At 40.0% G+C, this 17835-nt stretch overlaps 1 protein-coding gene across 1 annotated transcript in view; it reads right to left on the reverse strand.

The window, feature by feature from the left end:
• Positions 1-399: 399 nt before the first annotated feature.
• Positions 400-17835, reverse strand: part of SNAP91 (synaptosome associated protein 91) — a 64387-nt gene continuing 46951 nt past the window's right edge. The window contains exons 17-30 of the mRNA XM_080998485.1: positions 17424-17531; positions 16486-16776; positions 16193-16273; positions 15970-16041; positions 15011-15094; positions 13845-13928; positions 10989-11132; positions 8674-8823; positions 7505-7535; positions 6406-6517; positions 4978-5058; positions 3636-3740; positions 2364-2466; positions 400-1890 (exon numbers count right to left, since the gene is read on the reverse strand). Of these exons, the coding sequence (XP_080854611.1) occupies positions 2374-2466; positions 3636-3740; positions 4978-5058; positions 6406-6517; positions 7505-7535; positions 8674-8823; positions 10989-11132; positions 13845-13928; positions 15011-15094; positions 15970-16041; positions 16193-16273; positions 16486-16776; positions 17424-17531 (1436 nt within the window). The 3' untranslated portion in view covers positions 400-1890; positions 2364-2373. The remainder of the gene's footprint in view (positions 1891-2363; positions 2467-3635; positions 3741-4977; positions 5059-6405; positions 6518-7504; positions 7536-8673; positions 8824-10988; positions 11133-13844; positions 13929-15010; positions 15095-15969; positions 16042-16192; positions 16274-16485; positions 16777-17423; positions 17532-17835) is intronic.

Consider the following 17835-nt stretch of genomic DNA (forward strand, 5'->3'; position numbering starts at 1 on the left):
TAGATCACACTCTCTCTCACTCATTGCTCATATACCTCCCTTTTTCTTACCTTCTTCTGGTAAGATCCATAGATCACACACACTCTCTCACTCATTGTTCATATACCTCCCTTTTCCTCACTTTCTTACCTTCTTCTGGTTCACTTTCCTGGGAGTAAGCCTCATTGAATACAGCAAGACTGACTTCTGAGCAAAAAGGCATATGGTTGTACTGCCAGTCACAATTGCTTTAGTAGGCTGGAAAATTCTCTAGCAGCTGTCAGATTTAAAATGCCAGCAGACTCAAAGAGCAAGACCTCTCCTGCTCTGAACAAGCATGTCAAACTGTAGTCAGCAGCTATTGTGTCCCTACAAGAAGCACCAAATGGTGAAGTCAGAGGAACAATCAAAGGACACAACTTTTGTGTTTTAATTTACTTTGATCAAGGTGTTTTATTGCATCTCAGAGGGTACACATGCACTGGGTTTTTCTCAAATCAAAATACAAAGAAAACCCACTTTGAAATTCTCTCTCTCTAACTCTCTGCCATTACAGTGTATGTTATCCCCACAATAAGTTCAGATACAACCACTTTTTAAAAATGGTACCATATATTGATTAAATAGTTAATTTGAAAGACTTAGGTGAACATCTTTCCAACCTAATATGCTTTTACAAAGAGCTGCCAAGCCACTTGTAACACTGATCAACAGTGACCTTATTAAGGAGTCAAAAATCTTAAGCCAAGCCATCAGCACAAACAGTATGAGAGAACAAACTAAAACGTTTAAAGGAACACAATTTTTTCTCTGTTTACAGTAAAGGGTGCAGTTTTCCAGTTTAGTGCAACCTCTAATCACAGACAGTACGGAAGATACACAGCGGTGTATGGGAATGGAAAAAACACCACTAGTCCAAGGCTTATACATAGAAGCACCAAACTAACTGATGTACATAAAAGCTAAATAAAAAATAAAATAAAAATTATTCATGATTTGCCAACAGATACACTGAGCGACCTAATTAACCTGACAATCCTTAAAATGTCTGCCCAGCTAGGATTTTTTCCCCCTCTTAGCAACATGGCAAGGAACTTGCCCTTTACTTATTTTCAGTGCATTTAAAATAAGAGCTGATAAATAAGCTGGTTTTAAAATGGGAAACAAAAATCCCTTAAATATTTTAAAATAAATTTGATAAGGTATGTTCAATATTTTTTTTTTGAAAAAAATTCTTTGCAAAGGAACTTGAAAGAAGATGTATTAAATGGGAGCTCTCTTTTATATTACTTTTTAAAATTATCTTTAACATGTACAGTGCCACAAAAATAAAACATATTCCACAACAAATTCAGAATCCTGCATTTGGGGGGGAAACGTTTTCCACACAAAAAGAGTTTGTAGGATTGAGAGTGTTTTTTCTTACTACCTTGGTATCATTACACTATTATTTTGTATAACAGATATACAAGAGAAACTGGACTTCAAAAGGGAAAAAATTTAGAAGGTTTGCCAAAGTTATTTACACGGAGACCTCCAGAAACACAGACACATCGCTCCAAATGGCTCACCACACAACAGCTGCATAATCTGCCCCTATTGGATAGGTTCAGAAAAGCACTAAGAAGGCATCAGAAACATACATCCATTGTTTAAAGTTGTAAAACACATAAATAATAACCCAAGTACACAAACTGAGAAAGAGAGAGAGAGAGAAGAGGGATAACAACTAAGATAGTACACATTCCTAATGTTCACTTTCACAGCTGTGCTACACGTTTTGGAAGTAGGAGAGAAATCTGTAAGCACTGGGTTTGGTAGTGGTGGCTCACTTGGACAACTCCGAGCAACAAAATTCTTGTTTGTAGATTCCAAGCTTGCATCTTCAGTTATCCTGACAGAAAACTACAGCTGTGGAGGTTGAGGGGAAGGGAGGGAGAGAGAGCAAAAGAGAAAAACTAAGCAACAAGCATCTGAATTAGTTTCATGATCTGGCATTACCAAGATACAAACATAATTTTTATTTGTATGCCACCTTTCCATAGTTCAAACCATGCTGAAGGTGGCTTACAACATGAAAAAATACATTTACAACATAACAAAAGTAGTCATAAACAATAAATAAAACATCAAAAAATACACAGCCAAACAGAATAATTTCCACATAAATCATTGTAAGATCTAAAATAAACAATAACTTGGGATGGAAGTAGAGAGACATGGGGGCACCCAAATGTTGGCATTGCACAAGGAACCAGTAATATTTGGAAGCCCACTGCTAAAACCTTCCAAACTTAAGAAAAATTAGTTATTTGACTTCAGTCACCTAAGCAAATGCCAGAAAAGCAAGTTCAAGTAAGTAAATAGGTCCAGCAATGCTATACCTTAAACAGTTCATAAGAAATCCTTGATGTTAAGATCCGCTAATGGGTCCTTTGATGGTGGTTTTTTGGGACTCTGAGTGGCAGGTGTAGGACTTGGAGAGAGCTTAACGGGTTTCCCATCAGTCAAGAAGAGCATGAAACAAACACACAAACAAAAAAGAGAGAGAAGAGAAGAGAAGAGAAGAGAAGAGAAGAGAAGAGAAGAGAAGAGAAGAGTATAAGGACAACGGTAAGATAAATATTAAGATTCACATACGAACAAAATTAAGATGCAATAGATTGAAGATGAAAACCATTCCAATGTTACACCTGTCCCACAGATGTAACTTACTTTAGACACATTTTAAGTTAAGCATATCTAGGGATGGAACACACTGTAGCGGGTATACTTCTGCACTTAAGTTGTGCTTCCTGCAGTCAGTACTGGCAGGTAAGTTTGAAGACAAATGAGGAGATAGTGGTTTATATCGAACAGAAGAAGTTTTCAGTAGTTTACATTTAATCCAGCCATTGGAACAGAGATCCTGCTTTAGTGCTCCCTTGTAATAGAAGTATAATCTAGGAGGGTGGCAGGGCCTTTTCCAACATGACACCTGCTTCATGGAGCTCCCTGACCCAGAACGCTGTTTTGTTTAGAAAGGAACTTTATCTTCTCCAGTTTGATGATGTTGAGTACAAACTAATGCATTTTACTATTTATATATTTTTTACTTGATGATTTATCTACCTAACTTGTATTGAGGATAGCAACTACAATCACAAAAGAAAATGGATGCGATAAACCCATTTTCTTCTGCTAAAGGAAAGTGGCATGCAAGCATTTTGTATTACTGCAGAAATGCAACTGCTCTGCATGGAAGCCAAAATATATTGTAATACAGTCGTACCGTGGGGAGTCTTGGGAGTCGAATGTTCCGGCTCCCGAACGATCAAAACTCGGAAATGAGTGTTCCAGTTTTTGAACTTTTTTTGGAAGCCAAATGTCCGACAAGGCTTCCCATTGACTGCAGGAGCTTCCTGCAGCCAATCAAGAAGCCGAGCTTTGGTTTCCGAATGTTTTAGAAGTTGAACGGACTTCCGGAACGGATTCCATTCGACTTCCAAGGTACGACTGTAATAATTTAAATGTTTAAAATACTCAAAGGAGTTTAAAAGGTAAATTGCTGAAAATACAGGAGAGGGTCACAGGTCAAAAGAGGAGACATAAAAGCTAAGCTGCTCAAAAAATAATAATAAAAAAAGACCTTCAAGAGAGAAATTGTTAGCCCTTACTTGTGCACCAGCTGCTCCAGCTGCTCCAAATGGCGGCCTCATCATAGGCTGTCCGTACATAACTGGCTGCTGTGGCATCATTGGGACACCTGATCCAGGAGGTTGCTGGGAAGTATTAAGAGAACAATGAATGATGCATGCAGTACAAACAAGGCAAGCTTGAGTCTTAGCTGACTGACAACATCTTGGCAAGACAGGTACTGCTAGCCTCCATCCTTTCAGGTATGCACAGTCCAATGAGTGTGCCAGATTTCCACTATACAAAAATCAAATCTCAACAACAACAATGCACACTTCAGGTAGGTTGTATGCCCTATTGCCAGTAGTTGTCAACTTTTTCAGACCTGGGACTCACCTTTAACCCAAGCATGCATTGTGGGACTTATTTTCTTCTTCTTCTTCTTCTTCTTCTTCTTCTTCTTCTTCTTCTTCTTCTACTACTACTACTATCTATCTGTATGGTGGTAGTGCTGCCACCTTAGATCAGGCTGTAATCCATTACTGAGTCCTAACCAACCAGATGAAGACCAACACCCTTTGTAATCTGTTAGCAAACCCCAGCAAACTCCTTATGCAGTGCACTGTGTATTGTGCAGTGACAAGCATAGAAATTGGTGTTCGGTGCATCGATTGGCATCAGATGTATCCTTTTTTAAAGGGAACGTGTTCCTGCTCTTCAAGGTTCAAATGATAAACTTCAGTGTGTGACAAATGTCTGATGAAAACTAAGAAGGCAGGACCAAGGAAATGTTATTATATTATATTAAGATTAAGGATGGGATTAAAAAGGAGGAAAAGGAATTGCTGGACAAACAAATTAAATCGGAATACAAAAGAGGGAGGTATGAGGAGGTCTGGGAAATAAGTAAATGTAAAAGTTGTGATGAAAAGACGGAATTGTTTTTAACTGTTTTTTCTTTTTTCTTTTTGTATCTTGTATGGTGTTTTTTTTTCTTTTTTTTCTAAATTTCTTTTTTATTAAGATGTTTTTTCATGTGAAATTCCAATAAATATCATTTAAAAAAAAAAAAAAGATTCCTGGGGCAGAGCTTCAGAGTTCTGCATAGTTTTCTTGCTCCTTCCAGAAGCATGCAAAATATCCAAGTTAAGCAAGGTTACAAAAACGGTAATGTGGGCTGACTTCTGTTTTTCCTTCTGCTGAATGCTGACTTTTTTTTTTTTAAAAAAGGGCAAAATATACAAGCCTTGGCCATAAGCAACTTAAAAAGGAAGCAAAGGTTAAGTGGCAGGTGGTGGCAATCCTTCCTGTCATTGTGTTTTTTTTTTTTTTTTTATGAAAATGACTGATCAAATGCAACCTCTATTATTAAATGTCACTCACCATCCCAAATCCTGGTGCAGGCTGTGCAGGGGGGGCACCTGATGTAGGAGGGGCAGCACCTGCTGGAGCTCCAGATCCTGTCTAGAAACCAGAATAACAAACACCAGACACTGATTACAGATTATACAGATATGAACGCATGCACACACTCACTTCCAACATTAAGTCACTGTTCAACACTCGTTACAGAAGCCCATCCTGCCATTTCCACATCCTGCCAAAGTTAAATCAACACAGGACAGATTAATTGTATTACAAGCTGTCATCCAGCAATTATCTTCCTCTTCTTTGTTAATTCGCCTTTCACGTAAGTCTCAAGGATTTACAGTTATACAATTAAAAAAAACCTAACATACAGTCATCAATTTAGTTTGTCGAATGTCACAAAGTTCTGGGTTTATTCAGAGCTACCTTTGAAAATATTCAACTTCTCTACGTTATTCACTTGTTTCTCAAGCAGACAGGCTCATAGCCAGATCCGAACACAGTGACTTTGGCCCCAGTTCCCACCTTGTGTGCAACCCCTTTCCACTAAACTGCCACAATCTAGAACTCTGAAACATGCTGGGTCTTGAACTGGCCATACTGTCGCCTTGTGATGACAAGAGGTGCAAAATGTGGCACTAGGATACTGTAGCTAGGCATTTTGATCACACCATGCTTATCTTGTTTTTACTGCACTGGCTGCCAGTTCATTTCCTGGCTCAATTCAAGGTGCTTTATAGCCTTAAATGACTTGGGGGCAGGGGACCACAACAAACGGTTTCTCCCATATGTTCTTCCCCAGATCATCACTGGACACTCTGTTTCAGATCATGCAGCCCTGTGAGTCTAGTCAGGCAGTGGGCAGCAACCAGAGGCAGAGCTTTCTATTGAGTGGTGCCTACCCCACAGAATAAATTGAGATTTGCCAGGCCCTGTCTCTTTACTGTTTTAGAATATTGGCTGAATATTTTCTTGTTTAATTTGAAAGCTTTTATATTTCAGACTGCTGTCCCAAGGTGGTGGATTGTTTCACAACAACCAACAACACTATTAACAACAGTGATTTCAACAAATATTCTAGCTTCCCATGGTTTGTTAGCACTCTGGATTATTCTCTGAAGTAAGGTTGGGTATAGTGAACAAAAGCATTTATACTAAAGGTACAGGAGGCATAAATTGAAAACATGCTTTCATTCAAACACTAAGGAAGTGTTATGCTCCCGGAACAAATGATAAGATAACTACATAATTTAAACAATAGTAGGATGGGATATACATTTCCTAAACTTTCTAACGTTAGTGTAAACAGACTTCAGACAATCCAGCCCGTAATAATGGTTTTCTAGGGTGACAAAGCTCTTGCTTGTGGCAGAGTCTATTGAAACGGCTGATCAATTCATATGCATTTCACTAAAAATAAGAAGTATCAACAACACTACATACCATTGGGCCACTTGGAGGAACGCCAGTTGACCATGTTGCAGGTGCTACTTTGGGTTGCCAATTGGCTCCTCCTGTCAACTTCCTCTCTCCTGCGTTCCACTGAAGATCTCCCCTAAAACAGACAATGATTTTGAATGCTAATCAATCAACCAACCAACCCGCTAAGGGACAGAACTGGAAATAGTGCAATATTTTGGGCTGGAACAAAAGTAATGTTTAGATTTGCACTACTACTGGCTTTTAGATTACAAAATGAAATACAGGTATACCTCATTTTATTGTGCTTCACTTTGCATTTTATTGCAGATATTGCTCCTTAAAAGGAGACGGGTGCAGCTGTAGGCAGCCTGCCACTTCCAGTGGAAGGAAGCCTCCTGCTACCGCTGCCACTTTCTGGCCATGGGAGTGCAGCTGGCATAGTGCTGGAGTCAGGTTTCCCTCCCTCCCCCCCTGCAGCCTTGGGGGCCTGGCTTAATAGACCACAGTGTAATGCAAGCATAACTTTTACCTGCACTGGGAAACAATTTTGTGTGTGTGTGACTCGCTTTATTACAATATTAGCTTTATTGTGGTGGTCTGGAACCAAACCCGCAACACCTCTGAGGTATGCCCGTACAATGTTCCTTAATCTTCAGTATGCAATGGAAAATACAGCAATTCATAAAGCTTTCACTTATGAAACTGTGGAGAGAAGTTCTAGCAGTCCATTCTGTCATAAGAGACCAGGTTTTTACTGACAGGACCATTCTATTTTTGTCATCTTTCCAAAGAATGGATTTAAAAGAATACATAACCAAGAGGAGTGTGAGGGGAGTGCACCGCCCCCAGCAGCACAATCCCAGTAGGGTGCCATTGTGGCTGCCCCCCCCCCGGGCGCCCTGCCCCTGCGGCCGGCGCGCCCCACCCCCAGGACATGCGCCAGCCCTGCTCTCCGCTCCCCAGTGCCAGAGCATGAAGCTCCTCCACTGTTTATAGGGAAGGAGAAGCAGAAGTTTCATTAAAAATGCTACTAATAAATAGAAGCACCACAAATGCAAAGTCAGTCAGTAAAAAGTACAGTATATTCATGTCTGGAATTTTGATTTTACTAGCTACTTACTTCTTTGATGTTGTACCAGAAATTCCAAGATCTGCAAAGATGGAAAGGTAATTTGAAAACAGTTTTGCCCAACTTGCATATAAAGATATCAACATCTATTTCAACAGTTCTTACAATGACCAAAATATGCCTGATCATTTGATACATAGGAACATGGTATAAGACAGCTTTATGAGTTGGAGAATTGGTTCAGTTGCCATCTAGCAGCAGTTCTGAGGAACCAGTGACTCTCTAGATCGAGGTTTGGACCACAATTTCCATCATCCCTGACCACTGGTCCTCCTAGCTTGTAGTACAAATATAGGTGGAGATGCACGTTTGAGAAACTCTCCTCTAGATGGTGTTGGACTCCCAACATTTCCAGTTATCATGACTAGTGGTCAGGAATGATTGGAAAGGGGATTCAACATTTGGAAGGCCACAGGTTCTCCATTCTTGACAATGAAACCACTGACTAATGAATGCAATTTTGAGCTCATTGAATCATTAAGGGTCAACAGACTTAAGCAGCATTTATTCAGCTATAAAAAAGTGACTGAAATGAAAATAACGCACAATATATCAAAAAGGTTTCTCACACTATTCAAGGACAGATGCAACACTGAGATGCAATTTCATAATCCTATCTGTTCTGGGCATCTTCATGCAAACACATGGCCTTTATTACTGTCATCTGAGTGTTAATCTCTGAAGCATAAGGTAAAGCCAGAAATCAATGCTTATTTTAGGTAGCATTTACTGGCCATCCATGTAACCACAAATTTAATTTTCTACTTCTCACTTTAAACGCTACTCTTAGGAATGTGAGTAATTTTATTTGAACTATTATTCTTCCATTTACTATCTAATTTTTTAAAAAATGTCTTCAAGTGATTTGCTTAACTTGTAGAATTGAGCCAACTCAGCAATATAAAAAGTGTTGTATATGCTTCAGTGTCACAAGTTCAGGACAAGAACAGGAATTTCCTGTCACACAGAAAAGGAAAACCTCATCACTTTGTCTTCCTATAGGGGAAGAAACACATCCTTCTGCAATAACTATTGAAGAGATACACAACAGAGGCACACTGAGTGTAAATCATGTCCAAATGATTAGTACGATACACCATGGGTCACCAAAAAAAACAAAGCGAAACCCACTTCCAAGCACTGAAGTTTCCCAAACTTACTCCCTACTAAGTTTGCGAGAGAGGAATCAAGATCACTTCCAATGCCTTTGGTTGCAGCTGAAGTAGAAGAGGCGGCTATTCCTGAAGCAGAGAGCGGTTGACCAGATGGCACCATAGTTGGCATAAGGAGGTCACCTAAGCCATCAAACACTGTAGATTAAAAAAGAGCAGTAGTTTAGGGCACCAATCTTTTGTAAAGCATGGCCTGGGTTAACATGGGTCGAGGCAACTGACATCCAAAATGGTCAAACCATGAACTTCGTAACACATACAATCACTACAGATCTTAGTACCACCATCACATAGATTTAATGTTAATGTAATGCCAATGGAAGGCATGCATGCAAGCTATCTGGCTAACACACTGAATCTTACTCTAACCCTGTATATAATTTATTCTAATGAATAATCTGAAGAGATCCAAATAATGACTAGTATTTTACCTTGGAAACCTCTTAAGATGTAGAATACCCTGCATTTCAACACTGCTTAGCTTCCAATACCATTACCATGAATTCAGATGGAAAGAGAAATGAAGTTATGGGTTGTTGTTTTTTTTAAAAAAAATCAAGACAAGACCACATATTATTATACTACAAGAATCTTCTATGGGGTCTTTGTTACATTCTGAAATGTCAAACAGGGCGTCTGTCTGGACACTGTTTCCCCCCAGGATAGTCCTTGGGAGAGGTTAGGAGTAGGTCTCAGGCTTGCACACTCCATCCCTTCATTTTTCCCTGTGGTGGGAAGAACAACTGAACTAGACAGTAGGCCTCTATTTGTGTATGAATTCAAGGTATCACAGTCCACTTGCCAATCAGCTTTCTAAGACCAGAAAAGAAAGCATGGAGTTAGGTTAACTACTGAAATGAATTGTGATTGCTGCAGAATTGCAGATGTGGAAGGAATTGCCATCAGATAGTCTTTTCATAAACTACATTCAATAACTATGATATCCCTAAGTTTAATTCTCTGTAGCCAACTTTTTAATCTTTCTCCCTTCAAAAACATCTAAACTACCCCACATTTAGTTTTTACATATGGCGAAGAGAAAATTAGGGACACCATATGGCAATGGTTTTATTGCTTCTGGCAGGCAAACATGGGAAGTTTCAGAATATCTCCTTGAAATTTCTCTATAGCAAGTATTTTTGACCTCCAATTTCTATCTCAGCATACTTTATGGCAAACATCTGGCCAATTCTCCTTGGGATTGTCTAGGTAGTTCTTGTAACAGTACACATTAAGTGTGTCAGGAAGAATGGATAGTTGTGGGTGCAAAGAAAATTGGAAAACATAAAACCTGCTCAACATTAAACAAGGGTAAGAAAGCCAGAGAAGATAACTTGTAGTAAGAATTCCTGGGACAGAAGTATCAATAAGCCTATTGTGACGTCCATTGGAAAACTAACTGCACAGTAAGTTTTCCAAACCACAAAAGTATTTCATTTCTGACATCTACAAGCTAGGATAGTGGGTTATATTTTTTCCTTTAAAAGTTTTGCTTTAGAAGGTATCAGAAAGAATATAATATTGCCATGGATTGGCCTAACTTTTCCAGCTCAAATATCACATTTGGAAAAATATACCACAACCCAGAGGATCTCATCCCATCATACCTAATTAGGTAGCAATTTCTAAGCCAGACCAACATTACATGGTGAGTACACCTATTCACATCAGATGTGCATGCCAATGTTAGTAAGCCGACTTGCACTATGCTCCGACAAGCGATCAAATAAAGCAAAGCAATACTAAAATATTTTGTTTTTATTTATTCTGTCGCAGAACTCACCCAAATTGCAAATTTGTAGCAAGGCCCCAGCATGAAAGTATAGAATGAAAGAGATACAAACAGAAAACGACAGAGCAGTGATGAAAGGTTAAGCTTTATGTCAAGGGAAGAACACCCTGGAAGTCCATTATATCTAACATTTTTGTGCCATGCACGCTTGGAAAAGGCTCAGCAAAAATAGCAAGACCACACATCCATATACTGAATAAACAGTACAAAGTGTCTGCAGTTTCAGGAGTTTCCTTTAAACAAACATGCACATGCAAAGAGAGGACTTTGGTTTGATCTGTGTTTAAACCCTACGAAAGACAACTGTGTGACAGGAACTTTGCTTCAATTTACACTGCGCTAAATGTTTACCCATTTCAAAGGAGCACAAGGCAGGAAATTTTTAAGCCTCCAAAGAAATCCTTCTGAATGCCCTTTTGCACATCAGGTAGAGTTGTAACAGCATCTCATCTCATAAATGAAATAAGCATTTTGTTCTGGAAATTCACAAAAACAAAACACCCCAACTCACCTGAGGGATCAAAGGAAGTGCCGCCAGGAGAAGGTGAGGGTGATGCTCCAAAAGCAGCTTCAAAATTGGGCTGTAGTATATTAGCCTGAGCTGGAGTAACAGGGGAAGGTGAAGGAGAAGGAGCAATAAAAGAACCCCCAAAACCTGCGGAAAAATGAAAGAGGGAGAAATGAGAAAGTAATCAGATAACTACTAAAAGCTGGCCAGCACACACAGATCTGAATACTCTTAAGGCGCAAAGCAAATTTTTGGATACATGGTACTATTTCTTGCTTTACATAGCAGAACAACTGGGGACTGTTGCACATCCATCCTCTCAGAACACTTTATGGTAGGACTTAATACTAAAAAACCCCCTCTTGTCCTGATCAAACTATTAGGGATCAAAGTGGCTTGCTGTATCATTTCCTTCCCTTCAGTACTTAATTGCTGCAAGATCAATTTAGAGCTGAGATAAGGTTTGATGTAAGAGCTTGCACACTTACTGCCAACAACTCAAAAGTTACTTTTGACCATTTGCTGTGATTCTACATTAGAGGGAAAAAGAAACTCTAATAATTATATAATCACTTGCGAAATATATAGACCAGCTTTATTCATTGTTTGGAGCCTGCAAGTGTCCCAAGCTAGGAATAATACAGTGAAGGACATATGATCTCATCAGACACATTATGGTACACATGGCTATCCTGCTCTTTTGACATATTTGTGTACTGTACTATCAAGGTACATTTTCTGAATCAGAGAGCACTCCAATATTTTGCTACTCCTTTTACTGCCCTTCTAGTGCATTAGTTCTGAGAAATTTGTAAACATCGTCATCTGCGTAGCAGCCATGAGTTAGTTAGCAATTATCTAAGCTGGAGTATTTGCGCACACATTTCAATTATAAACCCCATTTTCACTCATTGCATTAACTTGAGCAAAATAAACAATTGGCAGTAGGCAAGAGAAGAGGGCTGAAGCAGTAATGTGCTTCCTTTGGGCTGCAAGGCAAAATAATACAGCTAAGAAGGCTTAAGTCAGTCTTATTACTAAGGGTCTGATAAAGCCATAAAAGCCTTCAAGAACTAGAAGCCAAAGCAGGGGTGGAAAACCACCTTCAACCCAAGGGCTGCATTATCCTCTGGGCAGCCTTCCAGGGGAGACCTGCTAGTGGTGGACAGAGCAATGGATGCAAATTTTAGCTTTGTACAGTAGGCTAGTTTCTATACACATTAAACACACCCCTCTCTATCCTTCAACCGGGGAAGCAAGAGGTGCTATCAGAGTTCAAGGGCACTATCTGGCTGTGCAAAAGCCCTCAAGGAGAATGTCTATCGGGTCCATTGAGGGGTGTAACTTAAGGAGAATTCTGAGGGGCAGCTAGAGAGGCCTGAAGGGACACATTCAGACCCAGGGCCTGGATTTCTCTACACTTCCAACTTTTTATATCTGCCGCTGCATGAATCAAGAACTAAATGTTTGGCGCCTCCGCTTTCATGCTTTAAAAGCTCTGCCTTTACTTATGTTATTGCTGAAGCCTAATCAAAGTCACAAAAAAGCAAGCACAATTGCATCTATGGTGTAAACGTGCTACTTACTAATGGCGTTGCTACTAATAATGAGTAACAGAGAGCATTGCTACTGAGCAGCCCGTGAAATGGATGCATTGTGGGAAAGGACTTTCTACAATACGTTTTAGAGGTCCAGGTGGAACTGCCTCCACAAGAAAAGGATGCCTCTATACTATAAACATGAAAGGTTGGCTTTGATGAAATATTGTTCTTGTCAGGAAGGCACCCTTGGAATAGCATTTCTTGTGTTCTCTTTAGAGGTGTGCAAATGCAGACAATTCTGTTCTGGACATGCATCTTAGGCAAATAACTATGTCCCCTAATTTTGTGTGCCTCAAATCAGCCAAACCTCTCTCAGGTCAGGGCTTTTTGTTGTTGTTTAATGTTCTTTGTTTCATTCAAATACATTTTATCCCGTTTTTACTTCAAGGAATTTGGGGCAACATCAAATATCCTGTAAGCACATGTACCACGTTTGATCTGAACAACTGGGTGACACAGACTGTGATGCGTGAGTGGAGGTGGTGCCATGATCAGAGAGTGGGAATTTTAACCAAAAGATCTCCCTGGTCTTAGTCTAATGCTAACTATGGCACCATGCGGACTCTTAGGATATTAATCTCTAGTTCGTTTAATTAAACGTTTCATAGAATAAATTTAGGCTAACGAAAAGTGTCAAAATGATGTCTCTGCAAATACTTTGCTTTCCACTGCCATCAGTAGAACAGAAAAATATCTTCTTCATCCTGACTGGCTAAACAGAACTAGCAGCAACACAATTCTATTGGCTTAGAACAGTGGTGAGAAATCTCTGGCCTGTAGATTGAAAGTGGCTTACTAGGCCTCCATATCAGGTTTCTCACATCACATTACTTCTTACTTCCCTGTGAAATTCTACTGAGTTACAGCTAAGCTTTTAGCACTGAAAAAAATGACTTCCTCTTTTCTCTGCGTTCCAAGAAAGGCAAGCTAAGATGTTTCTACGTGTGTGTGTGTGTGAGAGAGAGAGAGAGAGAGAGAGAACATGACAGACAGAGGTGGTGTGTGTTTTGACTCCACCCACTTGAGCAGGTGGTCCTCAACCACTTCCCTTACCCTGAAGGAATTTAGCACTGCAGAGGCCTAATGTTCCCCACCCCTGGCTCAGAGTCATGTTTTCTAATGCACCAAATGGAGTGAAGCTTGCTGCTTCTGTAAGCGATCACCCAATATCTGTGCTCAAGTAAAGAAATATTTAAAAATATGTTTAAAAAAACTACCACCATGATGTTAAGAATGGCACATAATTGTTTTTCATTACCAGCCAATAGGTCGGCGGAAGCAGAGGAGCTAGAAGCAGCTTGGGTTGCAGGCTGGGGTTCAGGAGCACTACTTCCAAAAGCATCTATAGGTATTTCCATGAGACAGCAATAAAAGGCAAGAGGGTTTAAACAATGAGTAGGTTAATGTACAAGTTTGGGGCAAAGCACACAACCCTGGACTACCAAAACAAGACAAGTGCCATTTTTCATGGCTGTAGAAAAACCACCACCAAGGATATTAGTAAGTTTTGATCACAGCTCTTCCAGAAGAAAGCAAAAGAAAGCTATCCTATACCACCCTACTGAATTACCAGTTTGCATTCGCTGATCTGAAGCAAATCACTTAGGTACAGTCTAGCTGAAGGAAGGAGAAACCTGTGGCATTCCAGATGTTGCTGGACTCCAGCTCCCATCAGCCCCAGCCAACATTGCTAGTAGTCAGGGATGATGGGAGTCTGGTCCAGTAACAGCTGGAGGGCCATAGGTTCACCATTTCTGTCTAAATGGAAGCTCAGCTTTCTGCAAAAAAAAACTCTCCCTCCCTGCCATCATTGGCAAAGTGATGGAAAGCTTGATTGTACAGAAAATAAACACATGTATGCAAATATTTTAGAGGGAAATATTTTCCAGGCATTGAATGGAAAAAGCATAATTAAGGTACAGTCAAATTCAGATTCTCAAATTTGTAAAATATGATAAGCTTCCACAATTTTGCCCTTTTGTATCAAATTCCACAGAAGTGGATCAACTGACATATCTCTCCCATTTGAAAACACATCAACAAAAGTTTCTCAGCTCCATTCCTTACTAGTTACTTAAAGATATTAGGCAGCTGGAAATAGAAACCACACAAGCCAGATAAAAGCATCACTGCAAAGCACTCTATACACACTGTAGGTGAAGAATGTAATAATTCAAGTTATTTAAGCAAGAAAGCAATTCCATGCATGAAATGTTGCTGAAATCAGGAGAGATGATGGAATAAATAAAAAGGGCTAATGGTTTATTTTATAGCAAACAGTTTAAATGCATATTCAGTAACAACATAAAAACTGTAACAAACAAAACTGTTAAGGAACTTTAATTTCTAGTGAAGAAAAATGAAATGGAACTGAACTGAAATGAAATGTGAAGTTCTCTAATGGTGAGAAGGAACAATACCCACCACCAAACAGGTCAATCACACCTGAAGACTCCACTTTAGCTGGGGAGGCAGTGGGCAGGGACGATGGTGCTGCAAATGCGTCCACTGCAGTAAGCATGATATATTTAGTATAAGCAAATCAGGAGTGATGAGATCCAACTACCTTGGATCCATGAAAACACAGTAAATAAACATTGACCTCTGAGATATCAGCACACGTGTTCCCTTTACATTTCTCATGCAGTATCCAAAATTTAGTTCTTTCCACTCTAGTACTTTAAATAAACATTTTGCAAGCAGTGCAACTATTTTAACACCACACACACATACACAGTTCCTTGACCATTTCTATTTATCTTCTATACATACAAACTTTATCATACATTATTTTTCCTTGATACCCATAAGGATTTTAAATATATTTTATCACTCCGCTGACATCTTGTGATAATGTCTCATCTATGAAATCAACTCACTGACCCAAAAAGTACTTTTTATCATAGGGAGAATTTTGCATATACAAGTCCTTCCCCCAAAATTCCCTGTATCTACCAAGTCATGCTACCACTACTACTTATCCTAATCATTGTTGTGACACATCTGCAGTATGATCTTAAGCATGCCCACTAAATCAGGAGTTCTATTGAGTTCCAGGTCTCTATGGAGTCTGCTTAGCACTGCCACTTCTTTGTTCTCCAGACTTCCTTGCAACCTTTATTGTCCTTGCCACACATAGCAGGTGGTAAGATTCAAACCCAGTGGGACTTCCTGGAAATAATTTTCCAAGTACTCTGGGAAATGTTGTTGCACAAGTTGCTTCAAACTTTGACAAAAATGCATACAGAGGAGAGATCAGCTTTGTATCGATGAAGAAAGTAACCACTGACTCTTCAGCAGCTCAAACTGAGTTGTATTGAAACAAATTTGGGAAGGGAAGGGTTGTGGTAAGTCACGTGAGAGAAAGCAACAAGCACACTCACCAGATAAGAGATCACCAGTTAGAGAACTCTCAGGCACAGGAGAAGCTCCAGTTGGTGGAGAAGAAAAAGCATCTTGCAGAAGACAAAGAAAAACCAAGTAGAAAACAAATGAAGATTGGAAACAGAGAGAGATGCTTCACACAAAATACTGGTCAAAATAGAAAAGCAATTAAGAGAAGGAGGAGTTTGGGTTTTTAAGGGAAAGGATAGTACTATTCTTTACCTGTACCAAACAGGTCTATGCTAGGAGTAGCGTCTGGCTTAGGTGCTGCAGAGGCATCAGCGGGTGCAGACTCAAACAAATCTAAGATCAAGAACACACATGTCTTTAACTCATTTCTGGGAGACAAGACTTGGCAGTTTTTGAACCTCCAACATGGATTTTTTTTTTGTTTCTTTCCAATTGTCACAAACAGTATACGTGCAAAAGATTGTTTGCATATGCTGTACATCCAGGATCAATTCCCCCAGAAACATTCTTTTTTAATTAACAAAAAAGAGTTAAAAACAAATTACCACCAAAGATATCTAGAGCAGGAGTAGGAGCGGAGGAGGAAGTGGTGGTGGTGGTAGTGGTAGTAGCAGACGTGGTAGCAGTAGTGGTAGTGGCAGTGGCCGTAGTAGTAGCAGTAGTAGCAGGGGTTGGAGGGGCCACGGCAGCAGCTGGAGTAGGAGTAGTTGCGGGAACTGAAGCGGCTGCACTAGTTGTAGGGGTAACTACAGGAACGCTGGTCTCGGTGGGCTTCATAGCAAAGAGGTCCAGCTCTGGAGCAGCCTCTGCACTGCCTTCAGATGGGGCAAAGGGGTCTTGTAAAAGGAAAGGGCACAATATATACATGGGATCAGTAGGGAGGGAGATGGGGAGAAACCACACAGAGTGTGGATTAAAACCACACACACACAGAGAGAAAAATATATAATATATTATGCATACACACAAAACACAAAAGATCATTAGCTAAGCCTCCACCATCTTTACCATGGAGTAAATAAACACAGCTTTCCCCACCCCACCCCTAAAAAATAAGGTTGTTTTTTTTAAGCTTCTAAAGTTATAGTAACTCTGTTATAACGTTATGGTAGCGACCACAGGAAGAAACCCACTGACTGACCTTTAACGTTCGGCATTGTTAGGATGTTTCAGTTAAAAAGGGGGTGGGGGGAACTTCACTGGAAAAGAAAAAAATTAACCACATTTTCTCTACACATGCTCTGGGGTCTACAGATTTGGGGGGGGGGGGCTGCTTGATAGATTAGAACTACCTCCCAAGCTGTTGGAGAAAAGATTAAAGGAAGTCATAGGGTGGTGGGGGAGAGAGAGAGAGAAAGAGAGAAAGAGAGAGAGAGAGAGAGAGAGAGAGAGAGAGAGAGAGAGAGAACATACTGCCATGTAGTTTATTTCAACAGTACGACAAACACGACAATGACGGACTAGCTAATGAGATGGAACCCACCATTTCCTGAGCATGCATCAAGAGCTGCTGCTACAGGGGTTGGGGTAGCTGGTGCTGCTGCCCCTTCAGCTGCTGCAGGGGCTTCACCAGGAGAAGCTGCAAAGGCATCTTGAATGCAGTTTTAGGAACAGAAATTAAAGAAGGATTAAAAGAAGAAGAAAATATAGCAAAAAAAAAAAAAAAAAAGAACCAGGTTAAAAATGGCATAGAAAAGATTCCCTTATACAAACTGGAAAGGCAAGGGTGTTGGCGGGGAGGGCCCCACCTGAGTTTTTTGGGTTGTTTTTTGTTGCAGGTAGTTTTGTTTGCTCAATCAACTTGTAGTAGGTGAGGATACAGAGACAGCCTGAGGGTCACAGGCAAGATATGCAGGATAGCGAATCGCGACCATATATTCATTGTATAAGGGTTC

Source organism: Podarcis pityusensis (assembly GCF_964106645.2).
Source record: "Podarcis pityusensis genome assembly, chromosome: 3".
In the NCBI taxonomy this organism is placed as follows: Eukaryota; Metazoa; Chordata; class Lepidosauria; order Squamata; family Lacertidae; genus Podarcis; species Podarcis pityusensis.